Source organism: Mesoplodon mirus (genome assembly GCF_964341445.2).
Source record: "Mesoplodon mirus genome assembly, chromosome: 8".
In the NCBI taxonomy this organism is placed as follows: Eukaryota; Metazoa; Chordata; class Mammalia; order Artiodactyla; family Ziphiidae; genus Mesoplodon; species Mesoplodon mirus.
The window spans coordinates 30238189-30257829 of NC_138984.1; the positions used below are offsets into that span (position 1 = coordinate 30238189).

At 39.6% G+C, this 19641-nt stretch overlaps 1 protein-coding gene across 2 annotated transcripts in view; it reads right to left on the reverse strand.

Annotated features, from left to right (window-relative positions):
• ADAM23 (ADAM metallopeptidase domain 23) overlaps positions 1-19641 on the reverse strand; it is a gene marked incomplete at its 5' end in the record, with an annotated part of 164420 nt that overhangs the window by 114717 nt on the left and 30062 nt on the right. For both annotated transcript variants that reach the window (XM_082631139.1, XM_082631140.1), the window contains one exon: positions 4838-4914. In XM_082631139.1, coding sequence (XP_082487265.1) covers positions 4838-4914 — 77 coding nt within the window. The remainder of the gene's footprint in view (positions 1-4837; positions 4915-19641) is intronic.

The window sequence follows — 19641 nt, forward strand, 5'->3', positions numbered from 1 at the left end:
GGGCCCGTGAGCCATGGCCACTGAGCCTGCGTGTCCAGAGCCTGTGCTCCGCAACGGGAGAGGCCACAACAGTGAGAGGCCCGCGTACTGAAAAAAAAAAAAAAAAAAAAAAAAAAGAATTGCTGGGGACTTCCCTGGCAGTCCAGTGTTTAAGAATCTGTGCTTCCACTGCAGAGGGCATGGGTTCGATCCCTGGAGATCCCACATGCCATGGGGTACAGCCAAAAAAGAAACAGAATTGTTAATCTAGTAATCCTTTTTAAACCTTATGTAACTTGGAACAATGGTCATTCTAGAGAAAAAACAAAACAAAATTGAAAAGGGGAGTATCCCGAAAGGAGTATGACAAAAGATCCTCTGAAGCCACAACTAGGACTTTTGGGGCTAAAAAAATGTAAACCGAATGGTGTGATGCCCATGCTTCCTGCCCTCCAGTGGCATCCTACCCAAATGCCTCCCCGTGGACAACGGCCCTTCACGGTCTGGCTACGTGGCTTCCCCTCTGACCTCATCTCCTCAGTCTCCCACCACCCCCTGCCCCCCACTGCACTCCAGTCACACCAGCCTCAGTCCTCCTTGAACTTTCCACGTTCTCCTCAGCACTTGCTGTCTCACAGTCCCAGCTGAGTGGAACCTTCTCACCTTCCAGCCTCATGTGGTATCTCATCTTGGATGATCAGGTCTCAGCTCAGTGGCCCTCCTCAGACAGACCTCCTGGCTTCTGTGACAACTAAACCACACTGGCCACTCCCAGCTGAAGTCTCTTTCCCTCACGTAGCCCAGCTATATGTTTTTCAGTGCACTCATCTTTATTTAGTGGTTCACTGTCTGTCTTCCCCTGGAACAAAGCTCCATGAGGGGAGACAGCGACCTTGTCTGTTTCACTCCCAGCAGCATCAGCACCTACAGCAACCGCAGGCAGAGAGCAGACGCTCACTCAGTGTTTGTCAGCTAAATTAAAACACGCACATCTGCCATGAGATGCCTCAGCAAGCCAAGGCCTCACTTGTTCAATCCATGAAAGCACAGACTCAGAAAGCTCTCCTCCCGGGAACTCACATCAGGGTAGTCTTCACAAGCTGGCAGTCCAGCCCTGGTGAGGTCACTAACCATTTAGGTTCTGCGGATACCACTTGGATTAGTTTATGTTAACACCTTAATGCTTTCTCTCCTTCACTGAGCTCCTATACCTATCATACACCTTTTGCCCTTCCCCACCTTAACAATTTAAAATTGTTGTAAATAGTGTGGCAACGACCACCCTTTGGTGGAAATGAGATTCCTCTTTGCTCAGAAGCTCTTTCTCCATGACTGATTTTAAAAATTCTCTTGACTCTTTACGTTCATTCTAATGGAGCAGCCATTGAAAGTCAGTGAATCACAGCCAGTTATTTAAAGTAGAGACCCACCCTGGCCAACACTTGGCACACTCTTACCCAATTCCTTTGTCTCTGGAGGTCACGTGAGCATTGCACACACACGCTGCGCTCAGAAGGCTCGGGACTCTGAACAGGGGAGATACCATGTGATTATAGGTCTCATGGTCTCCCTCTCACTGCATTTACTTGTCCCTACAGAGACCTCCATTTTTTCCTGGTCCTCTTGACCTCATCTCCAATCTTACCCAAACTGGATCCTGAGAGCAAACTACCCTAGTTATTCACCAGTATTCAAAGAGTTCTGTCTCCACTGCTCTTCCTCTGAGTCACCACCAGAAAACATGAACCAGAAAACATCCACACTACAATCTACCTTCCTCCCCCACACAGTGCAGTGAAGGAGTTACTGAGCACTCCAGGTTAGAAAAATCAAATAAAACACCATCAGGTACAATGACACAAAGACCAATACATAACATATGACTTCTAATGAAGATTGCTCATAAATTCTTTAAAATGACCTTGGTGAGCTTCCTCACCCATTTCTCTCCGTGTTAGCCTAAACTTTCATCATTTTCCTCAAGCCCAACCCACCCTCCTTCTCCATCCCAATGGTAGATAATGCTGTCTCCAAGAAGAAAGAAATCTTCAGAGATGCACTGAACTCCATCCTTTCTCCTGCAAGCGTATCTCTACCTGCATATGCCCTAATACCTTCATACAAGTTAGGAATGAACTGTCTCTCTTGGTTCAAAACTAAGTTGCCCTTGTGTTCTTGCTCTCACTCCCTTCTATCTTCACCCAGATCTTGCTCCATAAATTATCTCCTCTCTTCTGTATCTTCATCTCTCACTCTTAACATCTCCATTTGTCAGTCTAACACTTGCTCTGTTATCCCTAAAAACCCCTTCCTAGACCCCAATGTCTTCTTCTGGCTACTACTCTAGCTCTCTTTCCTTCTCACCCAAACTTACCCAATGAGCAATGCTGTCTCCAAACCATCTCCTCTCAATCACTCCCAGCCCACTGTAACCTGGTTTCTGCCCCAAACTTTATGGAAACTGCTGCCTTCAGACCATCAGTGATTACTTAATAGGTAAATACAAAGGCAATCTTTGCCCATTATCTCACTAGATCATTCTACTGCATGTGAGGTTACATATCACAACTTTCTGTTTTGAAACTCTCTATTCAATCATGCTCTTGCTTCTCCTCCCACTACTCTGATCACTCATTCTCTGTCCCTTCATTGGCTCCTCTTTCTCTCCTCAACCCTTAACAATCTTCCCAGCTTATGCTCTCCTTATTTTACCCACCCTTCCTGAATGAACATGGTCTCATTCACAACCACGTTTGTCATTAACATTTATATGGAAACTACTTTCAACTCTACTATCTCTAACCCCCACCTCTTCCCTGAGCTTTAGACTGTTATATCCACTTACTGCCTAGACATGGCTTCATGTATGTCCCAAAGCCCCTCAAATCAATTATGTCTACTCTGACTTCACATTCTTTTCTCTTCACCATTTAACCTGTTTTTTCCCTGTGCTGCCCGTTTCACCTGGATACCACCTTCCACCCAGCTATGCAATCAAGGTACCTGTTAACTTTAACTTTTCTTTCTGTCTTGTCACCCACATCAAAGCAATCCTAATGATTTTTATCAATCAAAGACTTCTTAAAAGCATTCCCTCTCCATGCCTTTTAGCACTTCCTGAGAACAGAACTTCTGTTTATCTGCTTACTTCATTTTTCACAGTCTAGCGGGTAATAGCCCAGCACTGAGCATGACATACAATATCTTGCATGAGTTGAGCTGTCCCTGGGCCTACCTCTTCTGACTCACCTCCCTCAACCTTGTAATTTACCAAGAAATTCAACAAAAGACTCATGCTCCCTTTAACATGCCACACTGCTACATGGCCCGCCTCCTTAGCACGCACTCTCTCCTCTGCCTAGAACACAATTCTCCATTCTCTCTCTCTCCCTCTCTCGCCCATCCATCCCCAACACTTCCCTTCCTCACTAGCACTTGCCCTCCAAGATTTAGCTCAAGCATCACCTTTCCTAAGATGCCTTTTCACACCCCTCCAGCCTGGAGAGCTTCCTCTCTCTAGTGCTACCATAGCATTCCATGTTTATCTCCAGCACAACCAATTTCACACTGCTCTAAAATTATATGTTAATCTATTAACCTCTCCCAAGTAGACTATAAGCTCCTTAAGGCAAGGACTGTTCATAGTAGGTGCTCAATTTGATTCCTCTGCATGTTAAATATTAGTGGTAAATAATTTTCTGATGTGTCTCCAGACCTCTAAGTACCCTGGATGTCCCCATATGACCCTTTCGCAGGCACAGTGCTGACCCAGCATGGTGAAAAGGAACTCAACCAATCCTCAGCAGACTCAAAGATGAAAACCTGCAATATCTTCAACACAGGAAATTCTGAGTTCTGCTGATTCATTCTGACTTAAAGCTGCAATTACACTTGAGCAAGGAGCACCCAAGCTGACCCTGCATCTTTTTTTCTGCAGAGCTCACAGAATTTGGCACACAAGAAATTTAATAGTTGTTCTTTATAGTCTTCTGCAATTTCTCAGATATTGACTGTGGTCACCCACATTATAGTGTCTGATAGCATTACGTGGTATTTTTCTGGCAAAAATGCAGTCTTGGTCAAAATACTGATGAGAGTTTAAAATATTGACTGGAGCTTCTTAAACTAAAGAAAACCATGCAGGAAAGCTCTTTCACCAAAGAAAGGCTCGCTGCTGGCTCAATTTGAGGCTGAAGTACCCTGCTTAAGGCAACAGCTCTTGTTCGTGCTTTGTACAAAGACATCTGTGCAATTGGTTCCAACTTGGGAAATAGCATTTAAATATCAACATAAACACATGCTCAGAGAAAAATCGGGTAAATCTTCATCAGGACCAAAATTTCTAAGAAACTGTATTAGAGCAAATTACGAAGCAAAGAACCTTCTCAAAATAGGTATTTGCAAGTCATCATTTTCTTCTGTCCTTCTGTTCTTCATACAGAAGTCATGTGAATTGCATACTGAAAGGTAAAGTGGAATTTCTAGACTGAAGTCTAACTATACTTGAGTCAGTAATTTATCATGCTTGCTATATATTGTAAAGATTATAGTTAGCACTTAATTAACTAGCATTACTTTAAATATTTGTTCCATTTAAAATCACAATATCTAAGTACTGTATTTGAGATTTTTAACAAATTAAATGCTAAATGCCTCTTTTTTCAGAAATAAAAAGACATTATTATTATTAAAAGAATTAACTTCAGAATTTTATATTTTTCTTTAAGTGCTATATGACATATAATCAGCTAGAAAATATCAGTTGCTTCAACAACAGACATTATTTTGACTAAAATATTATCATGAAGTAGAGTTTTACTGCACTTACTTCTTAACAGGATCATAACTAAATACTTACTTGTTCAGTGTGAGGTCAAGAATGAATTTGGAGCCGAAGGCTTCAATCTGGAAGCTTGCCTGGGCCAGATGGACAGCCTATGGATTCAAAAAGACAGAAAGAACCTTAGCTTACTTTCCTATCTTTAAAGCTGATTATATTGATATCAAGAATGATATTTAATAAGAAGAAAATTTCATGGACTGATTCATTTCTTTATGGATCCTTATGTAACAATTCATTTCTTTAAGAAGAGATTAGGTGCATTGTCATGGCCTTACTTAGAAGACCTAAATATTTGTGCAGCAAGGAACTAATAAAAGTCCTTTAAAAGGGACCCATCGTGACAAAGATTAAGAGCAGATTCAACTGGACTTTCAAAGGGACCGTGATGAATTATGCAAAAGTCTGACTAATTAAAGCTTGATTTCAGCCTATTCTGTGCACAAAGCTAACCGATTCTTTCTGCACACCTAAGTGAAAACTCATGTCAGCACTCTGCTCTTCATCAGGAATTGGAACTTTCTCTAAATGATGTATCAGCAGAATGTGCCAGTAAAATGGGATAGCACAACCTATTAACTTCAGAAAGCACTTCAAACCAGGCCCTTCGTGGATAACAAGAGTTTATAACCCCCTTTGAAAGTCACACATTTACAAATACTGTCCTCGTTGTGATTTAATCCAAATACAAAGATAATCTCATCTAAACATGAATCATATGTTCTAGGTATTAAAGAGTGGTATAGCTCACAGAAGCGTCTTGCATAACGTAAATTAACAAATCAATGAAGTTGTGTTAAAGTATTATCCAAGATAAAACTCTCTTTTGTCACCCAATCAGGAAAGAAAAAAGAAAAGGACAAGGATACATGCAACACCTACCCCTACACACACACAAACCTCCTTCCTCCAGACCTCATTCCTAAGGTACAGGGGGTGTCGTGTGTGAAGTGCTACATGCATGGCAACCAGACACCTTCCACTCCCCCTTCCCTCAATGCCACCCCGTGCTCCTCTTTGCCTTTCTCCTCCACTTCGCATTATCCACATCCTACTCCTCCTTCAAGGGCAGCCCAACGCCATTACTTTCCAGGAAGCTTCCTTCACACGCCTGCTGGGAACGATCTCAGGACTTCAGGAGCACTGCATTTGTCCCTCCCTCCACAATGATGTATGATCGCTTCCCACCCTGGACAGTTTGCTCCACAACTCATACCACAGGGGTCTTGCAAACAGTTGTACATTAACAACCCTTCCCCCAAATACATGAACTTTCAATTAATTAACCAAGTATTTATTGTCAAGACTCTTTTACCATGCCAAACCTATAAAATACTATAAATAAACCATGATTTCTACTTCTTGTCAAGCATAACTGCTGATCAGATAGTCACTCTGTAATAAATAAATAAAATTAAAAGGAAATTAACATATTAAATTTTAAATACAGAGCAATGAGAGAGAAGGCACCTCAATCCCTAACACCACGGGACTCCATGTCTGCCCCAAACAACCATGTATTAGAACAGGGTCATTATCCTTGATCTGAGCTTCCTGTATTCAGACAACTCCTTGAGAGAGAAAGAAATTTCTGTCTTGTCAGGTATGGTCTCTGTCATCTGTAGCAGAACCTCTATTTATCTACTATAAATATCACAGAGTCTTTAATCTAAATTCATTCTGTGTCTTAAAGCATTACTTTTTGCATGAAAATTTTTATTTGATGAATAATTTGTACAAGGGGAAATTTTTCATCTCTGGGTCCCAAAAGTTTTTTTTTAAAAAAAAAACCTGGGCCTCCCTGGTGGCGCAGTGGTTGAGAGTCCGCCTGCCGATGCAGGGGATACGGGTTCGTGCCCCGGTCTGGGAGGATCCCATATGCCGCGGAGCGGCTGGGCCCGTGAGCCATGGCCGCTGGGCCTGCGCGTCCGGAGCCTGTGCTCCGCAACGGGAGAGGCCACAACAGTGAGAGGCCCGCATACCGCAAAAAGAAAAAAAAAAAAAAAAAAAAAAAAAACCTTACTTCCTGAGAATAAGATAGATCCTTAGGCATATTTCTCTTAAGAATATTAAATAGTAGAGAAGAGTTCATTAATGGCACCCTGACCTAAAAGAGGTGATAAATGTACTTCTTTGAGCATCTTTATAAACAAGAATATATTGTGGTAAAAAGAGTAACTACACATAAAACAAAAAACTACACATAAATTATGACTTAGCAAAACAAATGAAGCAAAACTTCCAAATGAATATTCCAAAGAAAAGTGTTTTGAATTCAAATTTAGGCAAATCTCTGTATGTCTGTTATTGATGTAAAGAACCTCCCAGCAAAAGGCTCATTTTACAGCAAATAAGCAATGAGACAAGTACAAACCCCAAGAAAACCCTGTTGCAAAATAACGTAGCCCAGTAGTAATTGCCTACTCCATTTTAAAGAAATTGCTCAGAGTCAGACAATTTGATCGTTGTTAAATAAGTTTATACCGAGTCAATGTGACAAGCTTCAGTTTAACAGAATTCAATGAAAGGACTGGCAAATAATATTAATACTGGGATTTTCCTTTGCTTATTTTATTTACTCCTTCCACACACACGTGTTGAGTCCCACCCTGTGTAGAAAGATGACTGGGACACAGCCCCACGCTCAAGGAAGCAGCAGTCTCCAGAGAAGCAGGCAGGGCTGCCATCCTCTGTGTGCCTAAGGGGCCACAGGGACAAAGGCTTCAGTGACAAGGTGCAGTTTGAACAAAAATTTTTTAAATGAGTAAGAATCTTCCTGCCAAGAGAAGAAAAGACATTCAGGCCCTGGGAGGAAACATCTGTAAAAAACAGAGTAAAAAATGAATATGGAAAACAAACTTAAAAAAATTTTTTAATGAATATGGCCTGTAGAAAAATGGCTTTTGGAGGAAATGTCAAACAATGAATCTGAAAATGTGGGCAGGAGACTGTGGGGCTTTGTGTGATGTGATCAATGACGTGTCTGCTCACATATACACACATGTGGCCAAGACACAGAGCTTTCCTTTAAATGTCCCCCACTTACTCAGCACAGTGTCTGACATATGTCGTCATCATCATCATCATCATCATCAATACCAACACTATGATTCAAACATATTGACAGATTACTTTCCACAACAGCTGAAACAATTAGTGCAATGTCATCAACAGCATTCTTGTTTCTCCACAGGAAAAAAAAAATCTGATTTTGTTACCTTTATCGGGAAGACTGTTTTAACATTTGAATTCACTTTAATGCTGAGAGGCAGCACATTTTCCTATAAAATGATTTAAGATTTCCTTAAACATTCATCTTCCTTGCATAGTTAGCAAATGGAATTAGTATATTCATCTAAAATATCTGTATCCATTTTAAGTAATTTCAATCCAGTGATGTATGTTATTTTTCTTACATTCTGTTTCTCTTTCCTTTGCTATATATTCTGCATTTGTACACAGAGTACAGATTCTTCTCTAGACCAAAATAAATACCTGACAAATGCTACTTTTCCCTATCATTCTGTTATTTCCGTTCTGTCCTAGAAATGATTAAAGTAAGTTTTAACTTCTGGTATCTCTATGTTATTCCATATCAACTGATCCGTTTTTCTTTAACAAAATACCACGCATATAGTTTTGATAATTGTCAATTTTAAATATGTTTTCAAATCAGGTAAAATGAGTCCTTATCATTATTGTTTTACAAATTACATTTTTTTATATTATTTGTTTTTATTTCATATTAACCCACTTCTTCCAAATGGTAGAAAAATTAGAAGAATGGCTGGGATGGGTAGAAAGTTTTTATAATATACAGCCATCTCACTTATGGTTTATTAAATATTTTAGAGTTGACTAACTGACCAGCACCACTGAAACCCTCTGAAAACACAAAGACTACCTCAAAGAGTATTGCTCTTCTTTTACAAAGAAGGACCTGCACAGCGAGATTTAGGAATGTGTTCAATGATACAAAATCACAGGCATACTTCAGAGAAGAGTTCATGAACCACATGCAAGGTCATAATGGGCTATTTTCTCCATTGGGATATCTGCTAAACAGACTTAAAGATTAACACATGTTTTTACAAGACCTGTCACTGTAATAGCACTGTGGAAGAATGCAGGGTTTTAAAGCCAAAGAGCATCATTTCACGACAAGAATAAGCACCACCCTGGGCTCAGAATTACCACCCTGAAAGACTGAGAACAGCTGTTGCCTAAGCACTTTGAGATTTTTCTTTTGACTCAGGATCTGGCACAGGGAAATTACAGGAGCTCTATAAACAGAAACAACTAAACTCAATTACATACACAAACCTCCTTCACTGAAGAACAATTTATACATCCTAACAGTGTGCTTCTGCTTTTCTGGTTTTTTACCTCATGGTATCATATTAAATAACTTTAGAAGGCTATTAGGTTCCTCACCTAAGTTTGGCCTTGCATCTTATCCAGCAATGTTATGCTACTAAGCAATCATAAATGCTCGGCTTTGGGTAAGGTACATTATATAAGCTGAAAGACACAGTTATGTTTTCTTGGGACTTATAGTCTAGAATAGTTAACATTAATATGGACATGAAAACAAGAGGAAAAGATGACTATCTACTTATGGAAATAAAAAGCAGGTATTTTCAGGATATATGTTTTCATGCAAAAATGAATACATAAGAAGTATTCAATTAGTATTCTTTACTACTTGTAAGGAGTTGTAAATTCTACAGAGTGTGTGCATAACTGAATATGGGAAATGAACAGTTTACACTTCCTCAGAATTCAGAAAATATTACAAGACTGAATTTCATATTTCAGTAGAAAATGAGCAACTTGAATTGAGATGTCTACTATCAATCACAACATCCACTGAGCATGTATTTTACTTTACTATGCTCTATAAGGTACATAGTTTGGGTAACAGAGGAAAATTTAGAAGAAGTTTCCCTGCTCTTAAGATATATTCAGTTTATTTAGGGAGACACTCATTTAAGTAACAAAGGAAACATATCCAGAGTGGCATAGCAATAAGACAAGAAAATGCTTTACAGAGAGCAGAAGACCTGGAAGGTATCAAGCAAGCCTGAGCAGACACCAGGAGGATGATATAAGCTCTGCTTCCTAAAGAGGAGAGCTATGGGCTTCTAGGAAAGAAGGTGCTTGAGAGAGAAAAATGCTATAATTAGAGTTAGAAGCCAGATTAATAAAACTGTCTTCTCTGCCAGAAGGGATCATGGAAAACATAAAACAGGTAAAGAGTTGATTAATAATGAGATTGTAGGTAAATTTTTTCTTGTTTTTTTGGCTGCATTGGGTCTTTGTTGCTGTGTGCAGGCTTTCTCTAGTTGCAGCTAGCGGGGGTTACTCTTTGTTGCAGTGCGCAGGCTTCTCATTGCGGGGGCTACTCTTCATTGAGGAGCATGGGCTGTAGGTGAATGGGCTTCAGTAGTTGTGGCATGCAGACTAAGTAGTTGTGGCTTGCAAGCTCTAGAGTGTAGGCTCAGCAGTTGTGGCGCACTGGCTTAGTTGCTCCGTGGCATGTGGGATCTTCCTGGACCAGGGATCTAACCCTTGTCCCCCGCACTGGCAGGTGGATTCTTAACCACTGCGCCACTAGGGAAGTCCCTTTTTTTTTTTTTTTTTTTGGCAATCACTTTGGGAAATAAGGTTCCCTAATATATTTATCACAGAAAGATATGCAAAATATTAATATGTCCATCAAGTAATTATTATATTCATCACATTATAAAGTACATCTTAATGCAGAAAAAATTTTCTTTCTTCTTATTTTTGTCAGAAAAATCAGATAATTTTCCCCACTTAACCAAATTTGGCCCACATAATTAGAAGGAAATCACAGAACTATGGAGTCACAGATGTTAAAATTTCAAGGTGCCATTCTGCCATGGGGGATGCATTTTAATCTTTTTACATCATCAGAGTTAATTGGAGGAAATGCAGAACAATATTGGCTCACAGACAGGGAGCTGGAAGTGGGTTGCACCTCGGCAGAATATATTTCTAAATCTTGTCTGAATTTTGCACATGAAGAAGCTGAGACCAAAGAGGGGAGATGATCAGGACAGTCTCATGGCTGGTGAGTAGAAGAATGAGCTGGAACCCGGGGCAAGGTCTCCTGGTTTAGTATTCTTTCCAGCATTACCTCCTTAGAAAGTGCACAATGACAGTGAGGGTCCTCTATATAAGAAGTCAGGAGGGTGTATTGTACACTTTAAAAGATTCTCAATAAAATGATGAAATACACAATGTTTTTACTTAAAGACAGAAAAATATGTCCATATATATGGAAAGTCCCTTTTCTTGTTTTTATTTCCCTTATTGCTATGAAAATATTGTTTATTCTATGTTCATTAAAATATCAAACATATATGGTGTGTGTGTGTGTGCACACGTGCATAAACTATAACATTTTCAGGAAAATTTTTTCCCTCCCTTTATCTTTTTGCTCATGATTTTTTCCCCTACTCTCAATGATTTTTCAATAGATCTAGATCCTTCAAGAGTTTCCACACTTTTTTCTTCAAATACAGTGGGAAAAGTTCATAGAATTTCAAAGACTTTCTTCTTTTGAGTTCCAGGACATTTTATGATATTTCAGAGAAGACAGCTTTGGAAATTCCCCAACTAAGAAGGAAGGAAGAGAACCAGCTAATCAGATACTAGAAGCATGCTTTGTTGTAACAGGTTGAGTTGCTGAAGAAAGAACGGGTTGAGTTCCTTCACCAGGGAGTCTTGCATCAATCTTGGTTGCATATTATGTTTTTCTCTTCATAGAAAAATAGGAGACACAGAATCCTGCCAAGTTTAAAATGAAATCAGTTTGAGGAAAATACATCACTTTCTTAAGAATAGATATATGTATATGCATAACTGAATCACTTTGTTGTACACCTGAAGCTAACACAACATTGTAAATCAACTATACGCCAATATTTTTTTAAAAAAGAAGAAGTGAGAAAGGAGCAAAATGTAAAAGAAAATGTCAAGCACTCTCACTATCAACAGATTTTCTCATAAGTCTTATAAAATCACAACTTGAGAACTGAACTGATCTAATATTCTATTGAATAAAGCCATGTAACTGAGATTTATAAGCAAAAATAAATAAATAAATAAATGAGAAAATATGTTACTGTCTTTGCTCATACAGGCTTTTCTGTACATGACCAGTCTGGGTCTATCCCACAGCTAGAGAAACATAAAAGTCCAGCTTGTGGATCTTTTTTCTGTGTAATGCAAAAACTCAAATATGGGAATATGTTTTAGGAGTCTTAAAGAGCAAAAGAAAATATCAATAGGACATTTAAAATTATAATCTAGTTCTAATCCCTTATTCTAAGTTTGCATATTGGTGATCACCAATGTGATCAAGACTCATATATAATAAAAATAATAATGCTCTATATTTCTTGTGTTTTATCCCAATTATCTAGAATAACATAAAGCTAGTAGGGCAGACTTTTTTATTATCCTCTTATAGAAGAAAAACATTTTTAAAAGGCACAGAGAGGTTAAATGATATTTTTATACAAGGTCACACATCAAAGAAAGAAAGATGAGGCTCAGTGAGAAAAAGTGCCATGTTCATGCCAGAAGTCCTTAAACCTCCAAACCTCAATGTTTCCTGGTCATTAAAATATAAATAATAATAGCTTACCAACAGGATGTATGTGATGATTAAATTATATAACAACGTAACAAAAAGTTCCTAGAAAAGGTTGGCCACATAGAAAGAGCTCAATAATTTAGAAAGGAGCGGGTAAAGTAAAAGGAGGAAGAGAAAAACAGAAGAAGAAAACTATATTAATGTTTTGGAAAGGATATCAGTCAAGCTCTACCTTAAAAACTCCCTCCCAATATAGCGGGGCACCTCCTAGAAAATCCAATGTGCATTTAGACTCTGCAAAATTTGCAAACTTTATATTTGCATTGCTAAATACCATTAGGATTATGCTTTGACCTTGTTCAAGTTGTCGTGTCTTTAAAACAATATGAATCATTTTCCTGAGAAGTGGAACAGCTGCAAATGTTACATGAAGGCAATTTTGCAAATTAAAGTAATTTGTTCAATGTTCTTCCCAAGATACATTTAAATAGGTAGCTCGTGGGAGAGAATATCATCATGTTTACCTCTAGCATGTTCCATTTCACAGGATTATCAAACTTGCATTGGTTTGGTTAACCCATTAACAAACTTGCATTGAATCCCTACCTTGGGTGAGATACTGTGGCAGGTATACAGATATAGAAGAATTAGTATTTAGATCAAAAAATTTATAAGCTGGTTAGGGAAATGAAATGAGAAACCAAAGAGAAATACAATACTTCAATTAAATGATAATAGTAAATATTATTTGTAAAGATGTCACATATTATTTAACCATGATTGACTACTCAATTTAATATGAACGAGTGTACAGTATGGGTATATTTAAATATGAGGAATGAGAATGCTGAGGGCTAGAGAGAGCTAAGAAAAGCTTGCTGGAGAGGTCTTTCTCAGCATTTAAAGATAGAATTCAGATAGCTCTAGGACTGAATTAATAGGATGAAATTTCAAAATGTTTCCAAGTGTTTGCTAACAAATAGAGACTTAAGAAACATTCCTTTAAAGTAAAAGACAGGAAGTCTTCCACTCTGGAGAGTTAAACTATAGTTTGGATTGTAGGATTTAATTGTGAGAATTAACACATGGTAATTTATTACAAAATAAGCATTGCACAAGGTCAGTAAGTCATGTGAACACATACAAGTCCAACAAATACTAAGGTATTTTGTTAATTAATCTATCTTTTAACCTGAAACTAGGAAGCTGAAGTCCTAGCCTAGATGGATATTACAGAAACAACACCAAAACATCAGCAAAGCAGAGTCTTCTCGCAGGTCACAGCAGATCAGCATCTCCCAGTGAAGGAAGCAGGTCACTGTATGACCTTGTTCTCTGTGCCGGCCTAGCCAAGAAAGATAGAACGTCTGCTCTGAAAGAAATCAAGCCAACATTCAATTATCCAATCTGATAATACAGAAAAAAGGATAGCAGGTTGAATTCCGATTTCTGACCAAATCTTTTACGAGAGCTCTTTTCTAAATAAACCAGTTATAAAGAGAATCCAATTTCATCTTCCTCCCTTTTCTTACCTACCCCTCAGTTTGAAGTGCTCTCCAAGTCTGATACAGACAAAAGATAGACACTGAAGAGAAAGAGAGAAGATAGGCACTGATAATCCAAACAGATAGTCCCGTGAATAAATCATGAGTTCTCTCTACTGAAAATGTATTTGTAAAATTCCTCATGACCAGCCAAAGAAGAGAAGCGACATCTAATATTATTGAGGGTGGGGGAGGGAGTCACACTAAGATCTTCCTTAGTGATCACTCGGCAACCCAGGAGAACTTTGTAACAATACACTTTCACTGATAAACCATCTTTGGACATTTATACGAACTGTCTTCTATACGTTCACCCTCAGTGATTAACGTTGGCTGGACATTAAACTGACAATGCCATCTCAAGAGAGAGATGAAATCAAGCCTTCAGAGCTCTTGCTATTTGAAAATGAGTAAATCATTACAAGTATCACTAGAGCTGTATTATTTGGCTTTCATATATTTTCTGAAAGATGAGTAAAAATACAATTCTGACAACAGTTACCATGGAAGCAGTTTTTTCTGCTATCTTTCCTGAATAGTAACATTTAATTTGATGCATTAATCTAGTAGCTGAGGTGTGATTCACCTTGTTCTTTTTCCTCAACAGTTTTTACATCACCAAACTGTGCATCTCCAAGGAGTACATCTCTCACTGCAGACACTTTCATCATAAGCAAGAACAAATTCTGTCTTTCTAGCCAGAATTATTGAATACCCACTAAATAATTTAAATAAAAGAACAGAAGTAGGGTATAAGATTTGGAAAACAAAAAACATCAAGCTCCATGCTTAATGGCTTTGACTCATTACCCGACAGGTTTTTTTAATTTGCTTATCTAACCTTAATACTTTCCTGAAAGGAAAAAGCCTTTGAGAGGCAGCTCTCCATGATGAGCCCTACTTTCTTGGCCTGCCCACTCTGGTCCTTGGGATGCTACGTACAACAGCCCAGTGGACTCAAGTCAACTCAAATATCTATCTAGAGCAAAAGAAGGTTCTTTCACTTGGATCTTTATGATGACCACATACAGATTAGTTAAGAATGAATGAGTCTGAAATACAAAATGAGAACTATGATACAGTAATTACACAGTTCACTTAAGCATTATTACATACAGCAAACCATAAATGACATAGAGTAAATTCAAATATTAATTTCCAGATCTCCCTCATTACAAAACAACTGGAAATGTATAACCAAGGGAGGTTAAGCAGACCTGTCCAGGCCAGATCTCTCTTCTCTTGAGTTACCTTGATTCTATTGATCTGCACTAGTGGATCTAACACTGTTCTTGCCTAGAACTGATTTGTATTGGGATCTCTAGACCAGCTCTGTTATTTCTATTTGAAGAAATGTTTCAGGCTCTGCTTATGAATTCATGGTAAATACATAGCTGTTTGACAACAGTATTCCTAAGAGGTCTCTGCTTCCCTTAACTACCCTCTGCAAGGTGTGGGTCACAAGTTCTGTGTCACTGGAGTGGAAACTCCTTTTGTCCACAGGAACCCAGCTCTGTCTACATCTATGGATTAGAAAGAGTTCTGTGTTTTCTGGTTCTCAGCTGTGTCTGGCTCTGTCCTTTGCTCTGATCTTAGTTATGACCTTGGATCAGTTGCATTCTGCCCTTTTGGATGCAAAGAGTAACTTTCAAACTGGGGGCCATGCCAAAAAATGGATTTTCCCATTTTACAAAATTTTACAAAATTTTCCCATTTTACAAAATGCAGGTGCCGTTAGGCTTCCTAAGTCACACCATTAAAGTGTGTTCCCGGATATAGAGGCTCACAACTGTCATGTAACATAATTTTACTCAAAACAAATATCATGTGCACTACACATACCTTACTCAAAGTTAGATGTGGAAAACCTAATATTGATGTGATCTCATTTTTTCTAACATGTTAGAAAAATTCTTCCATAGAATTCTTCAAAATGCCAACTGCACAGCCTGTAGTCACACAATTTTTAAAACTAGTATTTAGAATACTGACTGCTATGCAGAATATCCTGACTATTTTAGTAAGCAAACGATAGATCTCACTATGTCTACAGAATGTTTTAGGTTCATTAAAGCTCATTTTTATTTCCAAATGAGAACCTATAATAAGATGGAACCTTGAAGACATACAAAAATAAAAATAGTACTTTGAAATACATCTACTTCCTCAGATTATATGCGACCTCATTGGCTTCTACATCACATATGAAATCATTTACTCATTCAACAAATAATTATTGTGTCTACCATGTTTCAAGCTGAAGCTTTGGTTTTCTGGAGTTTGCATTTTAGTATGTATTGAGGGGCAGTGGGGAGAAATAGAATCAACAAATAAATTTAAAGCAAGTTGGATGGTGATAAATGCTATAGGTAAAAGGAATAAAGTAAGTAAGAGGCAAAGGGAGTGTATAGTATAAAGAGGTGATAATATTAAATAGAGTGGACAGAGAAGAACTCTTTGAAAAGGTGACATTTGAGCAAAGATTGGGAGGTGAAGGAACCAGCCACATGGATATCTGGAGAAAGAGAATTCCTGGCAGAGGGAACAGTGGTTGCAAAAGTTGTGAGGCAGGAGCATATGTGGTATGCTAAAGAATTGCAAGAAGGCCAGTTTGGGTCAAGTGGAGTTAGTCAAGGGGAGTGTCATAGGCACTGAAGTTAGGGAAGCAACAGGGGGTCAAATGTATAGGACCTTGTAGGCCACTGTAAGAACTCTACCTTTTACTCTTCATGAAATAGGAAGTCACTGAGGTTTTTGAGCTGAAGAGTGACATATCTGCCTTCCATTTTTCAAAGTTCACTTAGGCTGTTGTGTTGACAATAGACTAAAGATGAGGGACCAAGGGAGAAAGCAGAAAGTCCAGTTAAGAGACTGTTGCAATAATCCAGGCAGGAGTTGATGGTGGGTTGGACTTTGGTAGTAACAGTGGAATTGATGAGAAGGGGTCAGATTCTGGGTAGATAGTGAAAGCAGAGTCAACAGAGTTGCTTACAGATCAGATATTGGTTATGAATGAAATAAGGGGACCAAGGAAATCGCCAGAATTTTTAGCCTAAATAACCAGAAGGAGTGAGCAATGTATTGAGATGGGGAACACTGCAGGAGGAAAAAGTGGCAGTGGGAAACCAGAACTTCTGTTTCAAACCTATTAAGTTTGATATGCACATTATATATCCAAGTAGATATGTGGATTTTGCAGTTAGATATAAGCATATAGATATATCTTTTCATTAGCATTTACTGAGTGATGATTAAATAAATGATTGAGCATATGAATGAATGAATAAATGAATAAATGCTGGGGATACAAAAAAATTCCAGTAAAAAATCTAACGAGGAAAGTATCATTCAGCAGATAACTTACTGTCTGAAATAACTTGGGCTTAAATGAGAAAGCTAAGATAACTGGAGAGAAAGGGGGCGGGAGAGAAGGGGACTATAGACGTCAGTACAAAGCAACCCACTCACTGGGTTTTACAATAACATTTTCTACTAAAACAATATAACTTCGCAACCCAAGAGGTATAATATACACTACAAATTTCTCCAAAAGAATTCAAGTCTGGGGGGCGCCTTCAAGATGACGGAAGAGTAAAACGGGGAGATCACCTTCCTCCCCACAAATACATCAGAAATACATCTACATGTGGAACAACCACTACAGAACACCTACTGAACGCTGGCAGAAGACCTCAGACCTCCCAAAGGCAAGAAACTCCCCACGTACCTGGGTAGGGCAAAAGAAAAACGGAAAAACAGAAATAAAAGAATAGGGATAGGACCTGCGTCTCTGCGAGGGAGCTGTGAAGGAGGAAAAGTTTCTACACACTAGGAAGGCCCTTCGTGGGTGGAGACTGTGGGTGGCGGAGGGGGAAAGCTTCGGAGCCAAGGAGGAGAGCGCAGCAACAGGGCTGCGGAGGGCAAAGCGGAGAGATTCCCTCACAGAGGATCGGTGCCGACCAGCACTCACCAGCCCGAGAGGCTTGTCTGCTCACCCACCGGGGCAGGCGGGGGCTGGGAGCTGAGGCTCCGGCTTCAGTAGGATCCCAGGGAGAGGACTGGGGTTGGCTGTGTGAAAACAGCCTGAAGGTGCTAGTGCATGACAGCTAGCTGGGAAGGAGTCCAGGAAAAAGTATGGAACTGCCTAAGAGTCAAGAGACCATTTTTTTGGGGTGCACGAGGAGAGGGGATTCAGAGCACCATCTAAACGGGCTCCAGAGACAGGCATGAGCCGCGGCTATCAGCGTGGACCCCAGAGACAGGCATGAGACGCTAAGGCTGCTGCTGCAGCCATCAAGAAGCCTGTGTACAAGCACAGGTCACTATCCACACCTCCCCTCCCGGGAGCCTGTGCAACCCACACTGCCAGGGTGCCGTGATCCAGGGACAATTTCCCCAGGAGAACCCACGGCGCACCTCAGGCTGTTGCAACATCACATCAGTCTCTGTCACCGCAGGCTCGCCTTGCATTCAGTACCCCTCCCTCCCCACCGGCCTGAGTGAGCCAGAGCCCCCAATCAGCTTCTCCTTTAACCCCGTCCTGTCTGGGCAGGGAACAGACACCCTCAGGTGACCTACATGCAGAAGCGGGGCCAAATCCAAAGCTGAACCCCAGGAGCTGTGCAAACAAAGAGAAAGGGAAATATCTCCCAGCAGCATCAGGAGCAGTGGATTAAATCTCCACAATCAACTTGATGTACCTGCATCTGTGGAATAAATGAATAGACAAAGAAACATCCCAAAACTGAGGCAGTGGACTTTGGGATCAACTGTAGACTTGGGGTTTGCTTTCTGCATCTAATTTGTTTCTGGTTTTATGTTTATCTTAGTTTAGTATTTAGAGCTTATTATCATTGGTAGATTTGTTTATTGATTTGGTTGCTCTCCTCCTTTTTAAATTTGTTATATACATATTTTTTTCTTTTTTTCCTTTTGCTCTTTTTGTGAGTGTGTATCTGTATCCTTCTTTGTATGATTTTGTCTGTATAGCTTTGCTTTTGCCATTTGTCCTAGGTTTCTGACTGTTTTTGGTTTCTGTTTTTTGGTTTTTGTGTTTTTTAAGTATAGTTTTTAGCGCTTGTTGTCACTGGAGGATTTATTTTTTGGTTTGGTTGCTCTCGTTTCTTTCTCTTTTTATTTTTTATTTTTAATAATTTTTTCTACTTTAATAACTTCATTTTATATTCTTTCTTTCCTTCTTTTTTTTCTCACTTTTCTTCTGAGCCATGTGGCTGACAGGGTCTTGGTGCTCTGGCCAGTGTCAGGCCTGAGTCTCTGAGGTGGGACAGCCAAGTTCAGGACATTGGTCCACCAGAGACCTCCCAGCCCCACATAACATCAAATGGTGAAAGCTGTCCTAGAGATGTCCATCTCCACACTAAGACCCAGCTCCACTCAATGACCAGCAAGCTACAGTGCTGGACACCCTGTGGCAAACAACTAGCAAGACAGGAACACAAACCCACCCATTAGCAGAGAGGCTGCCTAAAATCATAAGTTCACAGACACCCAAAAACACACCACTGGTCATGGTCCTGCCCACCAGAAAGACAAGAGCCAGATTCATCCTCCAGAACACAGGCACCAGTCCCCTCCATCAGGAAGCCTACACAACCCACTGAACCAACCTTACCCACTGGCAGCAGACACCA